Source organism: Engystomops pustulosus, chromosome 2, assembly GCF_040894005.1.
Source record: "Engystomops pustulosus chromosome 2, aEngPut4.maternal, whole genome shotgun sequence".
NCBI classification, from domain to species: domain Eukaryota; kingdom Metazoa; phylum Chordata; class Amphibia; order Anura; family Leptodactylidae; genus Engystomops; species Engystomops pustulosus.
This window is the reverse complement of record NC_092412.1, coordinates 8,254,738-8,263,462: the sequence shown is the minus strand read 5'-3', so window position 1 is coordinate 8,263,462 and position 8,725 is coordinate 8,254,738. Positions and strand designations below refer to the sequence as shown.

The following is an 8,725-nucleotide window of genomic DNA, read 5'->3' as shown; positions in this document are numbered from 1 at the left end:
GCAAACTGGAAAATGAGCTCCCTCCAGAAGATAGCACCACTCTTCTAAAGTTTTATGGCCGATAGCTCTTGGTCCCCTATGGAGTAATTCCTTTCTGCTGAGGAGAAAGTCTTAGAGAAGAATCCACAAGTGAGAGTTTGGCCCTTGAGCCCCTTCTGAGTGAGCACTGCTCCAGCTCCTACTGAGGAGGCATCAACCTCCACCTGGAATGGCTTCTCCGCATCAGGCCCTGTGAGAACTGGGGCCGAGGCAAAGGCTGACTCTAGTCTAGAGAAGGCTTTTTCAGCTGCCGGAGGCCAGAGTCTGAAATTGGCGTTCTTCTTGGGAGACACTATGAGGGAGAAGTGCAGAATAAACTGCCGGTAGTAATTGGCAAAGCCCAGAAATCTCTGTACTGCACGCAGCCCTACTGCGTGAGGCCATTGAAGAACCGCAGACAACTTAGCAGGATCCATCTGTAGGCCCCTGCCACTGATGATATAGCTGAAGAAGGGAAGACTCTTCAGGTGGAACTGGCACTTCTTGAGTTTGGCGTGAAGGCGATTGGCTCTTAAATGACTGAGGACTTGCCGTACGTGGGACCAGGAGGAGCTGCAGGAACTTGACACTGCTGCTGAGTAGCCATCAATTGCTGCAACATGGCGGTGACTTGTCCAAGCTGTTGACATTGCGTGGCAATCTGATGGGACTGCGGGACCACGATGGTGGTAAGATCAGCCAGTTCAGGTAGTGGAACCTTGGCGGGATCCATGGCCTAATCTTACTGTCAGGCACCAGGGGTAGTGGACCCACTGGACCACCGCAAACGATGATGTAAACCAACAACTGGGAGCGGAGTCTAAGTGGCACCCGGTGAGCACCAGAGCCCGCTGCAAAGCGTTTTGGACTTCCTGCGGCGTGGTACCACCAGGTCCACACCCTCAGACTTTTCCGCCCATTTCCTCTTCGTGTGGCTGATGTACACCGTCCTATTTGTCCCTTTTATAATGACCATTCTCAAGTATTGCATGACACCCGATCTATAGGACACTCAAGCTATAAGACGGTCTGAAGCCTAAAACTAAATTTAAAGGTGAGGGGCAGATGTCACTATGTAAAAATGCCATATACAGTAGTATTGCAATATATGATAGGAACGAACAGACTCTCTAGGGTTAAAGTATCCTAGAGGATCTAAAAAAATAGTAAAAAAAAAAATTAAAATTCAATTCACCCCCCTTACCCTAGAACTGATATCAAACATAATAAACAGTAAAAATCGGAAACATGTTAGGTATCGGCTCATCTCAAAATTACGGTTCTATCAAAATATAAAAACGGTTATTGCCAGCAGTGACCCCCATAGCAGAAAATAGCGCCCAAATATGTGAAAGGCCATTACACCATTTTACATCACATAAAAAATGTAATAAACTGATCAAACAGTCGCACAGTCCTCAACTGATAGCAATGAAAATGTCGTCTCACAAAAAAATTACACCTCCCACAGCTCCGTGCACCAAAGTCTAAAAAAGTTATAAGCGTCAGAAGATGAGAACGAAAAATGAGCAAAAAAACCTTCCGCAAGACATTTCACCCAGTTCTCCCTCCTCTTCATCTCTCCCAGAACTCTCCCCCTCATAACCAGCGCCCCGCCCACACTGATCACATGCTCTATTACATCATCACAGGTCCTTCCACCAGCACTTCTCCTCTATACATATGTACTCCTGGGAAATCCCCGCCCCTTCAGTGACATCACACTCCCCGGGTCACATGACTAGTGTATAAGGACACGTGTGAGGTAGAGAGTGTCCTGCATTGAGGAGCGAAGAGGTAAGTGACCAGAGGAGGGACTACAACTCCCAGCATGCTCCAGGAACGCACACACTATATGGAGGGACTATAACTCCCAGCATGCTCCAGGAGCACACACACTATATGGAGGGACTACAACTCCCAGCATGCTCCAGGAACACACACACTATATGGAGGGACTACAACTCCCAGCATGCTCCAGGAGCACACACACACTATATGGAGGGACTACAACTCCCAGCATGCTCCAGGAGCACACACTATATGGAGGGACTACAACTCCCAGCATGCTCCAGGAGCACACACACTCATACCTCCCAACTTTTGTGGAGGAGAAAGAGGGACAAAATGGCGGCGCGCGAAGCGCGCCGCGGCGATTTTTTTACCCACAGAAGCCACACCCTAGCCACGCCCCCTAACCACACCCCCTGGCCACGCCACTGCTCATACCTTCAACGCATCCACTGGCACCAATGTATATTTATGTATATAATTGGGGGGCATATTCCACTCCCCCTAGACAACGAGCATGCCCTCCTAGACAACGAGCATGTCCTCCCCTAGACAACGAGCATGCCCCCCCCAGACAACGAGCATGTCCTCCCCTAGACAACGAGCATGTCCCCCCCTAGACAACAGGCATGTCCCCCCCAGACAACGGGCATGTCCGCCCCCAGACAACGAGCATGCCCCCCCCTAGACAACGAGCATGTCCCCCCCAGACAACGAGCATGTCCCCCCCAGACAACGGGCATGTCCGCCCCCAGACAACGAGCATGCCCCCCCCTAGACAACGAGCATGTCCCCCCCAGACAACGAGCATGCCCCCCCTAGACAACAAGCATGCCCCCCCTAGACAACGAGCATGTCCCCTAGACAACGAGCATGCCCCCCCCTAGACAACGAGCATGTACCCCCCCCTAGACAACGAGCATGTACCCCCACCTAGACAACGAGAATGTACCCCCACCTAGACAACGACCATGTCCCCCCCTAGACAACGAGCATGTCCCCCCCCCCTAGACAACGAGCATGTCCCCCACCTAGACAACGAGCCTGTCCCCCCCTGTGGCTGCGTGCCCTTTTTTGTGTGTTTGTATTATTTTTGTCTTCTAGGACCGTGCCTGCTGTGGACTGCTTCCGATTCGAAGGATTACATCGATGACCGACATTTCTAACAAATAAAATGGTCAACGAGGGTGTGTCTGCGTTTTTTGTTCAATAAAATTTTCTGAAAACGGTGTGATTATTTCTTTTTTTGCGACACTCTTCATAGTTTGCCGTAGTAGTGGTGCCGGCTAGGTGACGGTGCTCATTACTAAGGGCTGGCCTTAGTGTTTGCCTTAATTTTTTTGGCAAATTCACACTAACGCCCATACCATTACCCCGGTACCCACCGCCACCAGGGGTGCCGGGAAGAGCCGGGTACAAACCAGTACCTGACCGTCTATAGATGGTCAGGTAGTGGGGCGGCTGCAGGCTGTTATTGTTGCGCTGGAATAGCCCCCTAACAGTGGCCTATCCCAGCTCAGTAATGGCAGGCTGCTGCTGCTTTTTTGTATCAGGCTGATTTGAAAAATAGGGGGAGCCCCATGCCGTTTTTTCTTCAAATTTTTGACAAAAATATGCGTGGGGTCCCCCCTTTAAAGGGGGCTCCCAGGCTGTTTCCCCCATTTTTACAAAAAAATGGGGGGGAAAAACGGCATGGGGTGCCCCCTATTGTTCAAATCAGCCAGATACAAAAAAGCAGCAGCAGCCGCCATTACTGAGCTGGGATAGGCCACTGTTAGGGGGCTATCCCAGCGCAACAATAACAGCCTGCAGCCGCCCCACTACCTGACCATCTATAGACGGTCAGGTACTGGTTTGTACCCGGCTCTTCCCGGCACCCCTGGTGGCGGTGGGTACCGGGGTAATGGTATGGGCGTTAGTGTAAATTTGCCAAAAAAATTAAGGCAAACACTAAGGCCAGCCCTTAGTAATGAGCACCGTCATCTAGCCGGCACCACTACTACGGCAAACTATGAAGAGTGTCGCAAAAAAATAAATAATCACACCGTTTTCAGAAAATTTTATTGAACAAAAGACGCAGACACACCCTCGTTGACCATTTTATTTGTTAGAAATGTCGGTCATAGACGTAATTCTTCGAATCCGAAGCAGTCCACAGCAGGCACGGTCCTGGAAGACAAAAATAACACAAACACACAAAAAAGGGCACGCAGCCACAGGGGAGGACATGCTCGTTGTCTAGGGGTCAGGGGTAGACATGCTCGTTGTCTAGGGGGGGGGGAAATGCTAGTTGTCTAGGGGGGGGACATGCTCGTTGTCTAGGAGTCGGGGGGAGACATGCTCGTTGTCTAGGGGGGGGAATGCTCGTTGTCTGGGGGGGGGGACATGCTCGTTGTCTAGGGGGGGGGCATGCTCGTTGTCTTGGGGGGGGACATGCTCGTTGTCTAGGGGTCAGGGGGAGACATGCTCGTTGTCTAGCAGGGGGAAATGCTCGTTGTCTAGGGGGGGAAATCCTCGTTGTCTAGGGGGGGGACATGCTCGTTGTCGCAGTAAAGGGGAGGGGTCCTATGGAGCGCAGTAAAGGGGAGGGGTCCTATGGAGCGCAGTAAAGGGGAGGGGTCCTATGGAGCGCAGTAAAGGGGAGGGGTCCTATGGAGCGCAGTAAAGGGGAGGGGTCCTATGGAGCGCAGTAAAGGGGAGGAGTCCTATTGAGCGCGCAGTGAAAGCCATAAAAAACACATTTGATATTTTCCTTCCCGCTTCCCAGTACAGGGCCTGGAATATTTAATACTATCACTAGGAAGTATAATTTGTTACGCAGAAACAGGCCGCACACAGCTCTGTACGTGGAAAAATAAAAAAGTTATTGATTTTTGAAAGTGGGGAGTGAAATATGGAAACGCAAAAATTGTTCCGTCAGAGTAATGGAGCAGCCGGCCGTGTATGACCATTCTGCTCCATTACTGTCATAGAGCGATGACATGGACCTTATGTGGACCCCAACAGACCCCTTGTTTTCATGATCTATGGGGGTCACATCACTGAAACCCCCACACATCAGCAGGTTAAGCCCTGTCCTATGGATAGGGCCTAACTTGTATTTGTGGGAAAACCCCTTTAACCCCTTAACGCTCTGCGCCGTAGCTCTACGACGCAGAGAGTATAAGGAGTGTATGAAGAGGGCTCACGGGCTGAGTCTTCTTCATACAAGGTGGGGGGTTTTGCATGTTGCAGAAAACCCCCACCGCTAATAACCGCAGTCGGTCATTGTCGCCGGCAAAGTCTTTTTTACGATCGCTGTGCCCCCGAACGTCATCGGGGGCGGCGATCGTTTGCCGTGGTAGCCTCGGGTCTTCTTTTGACACGAGGCTACATGGCTTCTGCAGGTTCGTTACAATGAGCCAGAAGTATTGCAGTATATGGTAGGAGCGATCTGACCATCTAGGGTTAATGTACCGTAGATGGTCTAAGAAATAGTGGAAAAAAAAGAAAAAACAGGTTTTAAAAATAAAAAAAATTTATAAAATATTAAAAATTCTAATCACCTCCCTTTCCCTAGAACGGATATAAAACATAATAAACAGTAAAGATCACAGACATATTAGGTATCGCCGCGTCCCAAAATGCCCGATCTATCAAAATATAAAAACGGTTACGGGCGGCGGTGACCTCCGAGGCGGGAAATGGCGCCCAAATGTCCGAAATGCGACTTTTACACCTTTTTACATCACATAAAAAATGAAATTAAAAATGATCAATATGTCGCACAGACCTCAAAATGGTAGCAATGAAAACGTCGCCTCATTTCGCCAAAAATGACCCCACCCCCAGCTCCGTGCACCGAAATATGAAAAAGTTATTAGCGTCAGAAGATGGCAAAAATTTTTTTTTTTTTTTTTTTTTGCACACATGCGTTTAATTTTTGAAAATGTATTAAAACACAATAAAACCTATAAATCCGGTATCACCGCGATCGCACCAAACCAAAGAATAAAGCTGAGGTGTTATTTTGAGTGCACAGTCAAAGTCGAAAAAACTGAGCCCACAAGAACGTGACATGTGCGGTTTTTTAAAAATTTTTTTCCACATTTGGAATTTTTTGCAGCTTCGCAGTACACGGCATGTTAAAATAAATAACATTACGGGAAAGTAAAATTTGTTACGCACAAAATAAGCCCTCACACAGGTCTGTACACGGAAAAATGAAAAAGTTATGGATTTTTGAAGTTGGAGAGCGAGAAATGAGAGAAAAACCCTGCGTCCTTAAGGGGTTAAGGGATTAAGTATATGGTACAATAAAAGCAGAATAGAAGGGCACTGGGGGGGTTAGGGATGGGGGCAGGGGGTCTATGGGGGAAAGTGTTTAACCCTTTAGCTGCTGCCTGCAGTCACTGTAGAGTACCTGTTATCACACTGCAGCAGCTGCACACACTCGGCTCTGCTTCATCAGACGAACTTCAGTGAGGAGCAGGAGGAGGAGGTGGGGGCAGGGAGCCATTGATGTAGCAGTGCTGGAGAGTTCCTGCCTGCACGGAGGCTGATCCCCTGGGGCTGCTGTGCAGGGGCAGTGCAGAGAACATGACACTCTGCACTGCTCCATCCATCCATCCATCCATCCATGTGCCTGCAAGTGGCAGCCTGAGGACAGGGAGGGCTCTGCCTCCCAGGGGAGGGGATGGGGGAGGTGCCGGCTCTGCAGCAGACAGCCCGGGAGCTGGAGAGGAGGAGGACGCTGTACCCCGCCCCCTGGCTTCTCTGTATCCTGAGCAGGACGGGGGCGGGACTCGGGGGCGGGACTCGGGGGCGGGACTCGGGGGGGCGGGACTCGGGGGCGGGACAAAACGGAAAAATCCGTGAAACCGCAAAAAAACCGGGACTTTCACTTAACGGTCCGTGCAGGCGGGACAAGGGTTAAAAAACGGGACTGTCCCGCCCAAAACGGGACGGTTGGGAGGTATGCACACTATATGGAGGGACTACAACTCCCAGCATGCTCCAGGAGCACACACACTATATGGAGGGTCTACAACTCCCAGTATGCTCCAGGAGCGCACATACTATATCATACCTCCCAACATTTGGGAAAAGGAAAGAGGGACAAAATGGCGGCACGCGGCGATCCCCCTAAGCCACACCCCCAATCACTCCCTGGCCATGCCCCAAATTTTAGCCATATTAAAAATAATAAAAAAATCATCATTTAAAAAAAAAAAAAAATTATCCTCATTGGGATTTGAACCCAGAACCTGCAGTGTCCATGTACAATAATAACACAGTGCCTCAACCCACTGAGCTATAACCTCAGTGATTAACACGTGGAGAATTTTGGTAACTAAGAACTATATACTGCCTTGGTATATAGGGAGGGATCTTCTCAGATTATTGTAATTATTGAGACTATTATTATTATTATTATGGAGATTATTATTATTATTATGGAGATTATTATTATTATTATGGAGATTATTATTATTATGGAGATTATTATTATTATTGAGATGATTATTATTATTTTTACCATTATTAATAATCATCTCCATAATAATAAAATTTATAATAATAATAATAATAATAGTCTGATAATTACAATAATAACCTCTGAGAAGATCCCTCTCTATATATCAGTGCATTAGTCTGTGTCACAGTGTAAATGGCAGATAACATGTCTTACTTACCAGAAATCCCCAGCTCTGTATCACTGGGCTTATAGCTCAGTTAGTTAGGCTCCTGTCTATGGTGCACAAGGTCCCAGGTTCGAATCTCAGCCTGGCCAAAACTTTATGTAATTTAATTATATAAAGAGCTTGTGTCTGGGGAAGACCTGGAGACCAAATATGGAGAGATAGAGATCTGATGTCTGCTCTGGGGAACCCTAGGAGATGCAGTGACCATATATGGACAGATGCTGATCTGAGCTGATGACGTGGTCCCTGCTCTGCGCTAAGCCCGACACTTCTCTGAAAAGGATTCCCTCCCGATGTCTGTAGAAGCCATTCTGTACTGTGAGTTCAGGCTTTCAAAGTATTTACTATGGACACAGCGGGACCTGGGGGGAGAATCCGTGACAATATCATAGCTGCCCGTGACGCAGGGCAGGGGTACGAAAAACGGGAAAGTCCCGTCAAAATCGGGACGGTTGGGAGCTATGCTATATGGAGGGACTACAACTCCCAGCATGCTCCAGGAGCACACACACTATATGGAGGGACTACAACTCCCAGCATGCTCCAGGAGCACACACACTATATGGAGGGACTACAACTCCCAGCATGCTCCAGGAGCACACACACTATATGGAGGGACTACAACTCCCAGCATGCTCCAGGTCCCTCCATGTGGGGTCCAGTATGTGCTATTAGTGAGGAGCGGCACAGTCCAGCGCCATCACTCCTCCCTCAGTCCAGTGACCTCCCCTCCAGTGTCTGGAGAATCCCCATCTGTCACATCACACATGTCATGGACACAATTGCTTCATATAGAGTTTGCTCTTAGTTCTTGTCATGTTTCCTCAGGTTCTATAGATCCAGGACTCCCAGAGGTTTCTCCTAAAGATGATCCTTTCCATCAATGATCCACCAGGGATCCGGGAGAAGGACAGAGAGCAGATGGCGGCCAGGATCCTGGAGCTCACCCTGGAGATGATCTCCTTGATAACCGGAGAGGTGAGAGTCTCCCAGGACACGGCTCTTATCTCTAGGAATAACAGCGGGAAATGACTGGAGAGGTGAAGGATTCTTAGGATCTATGTAGTGATCAGTGTCTCCCCATACACAGGATTACACAGTAGTGAAGAAGTCGTCTGGTGAGTGTGTGACCCCCCGTGTGTCAGGAGGATGGACCCAGAGCCCCATCACCGAGCCTCCACCTCATTCACTGATACATGAGCAGAAGATCCTAGAACTTACCTCCAGGATCA

At 49.0% G+C, this 8,725-nt stretch overlaps 2 protein-coding genes across 2 annotated transcripts in view; both read left to right on the top strand.

The window, feature by feature from the left end:
* The first annotated feature begins 682 nt into the window (after positions 1 to 682).
* LOC140116863 (uncharacterized) overlaps positions 683 to 8,725 on the top strand; it is a 14,249-nt gene continuing 6,206 nt past the window's right edge. The window contains exon 1 of the mRNA XM_072133299.1: positions 683 to 707. Coding sequence (XP_071989400.1) covers positions 683 to 707 — 25 coding nt within the window. The remainder of the gene's footprint in view (positions 708 to 8,725) is intronic.
* LOC140119889 (uncharacterized) overlaps positions 1,776 to 8,725 on the top strand; it is a 27,273-nt gene continuing 20,323 nt past the window's right edge. The window contains exon 1 of the mRNA XM_072139324.1: positions 1,776 to 1,815. The gene's annotated coding sequence lies outside the window, so the exon portion shown is untranslated. The remainder of the gene's footprint in view (positions 1,816 to 8,725) is intronic.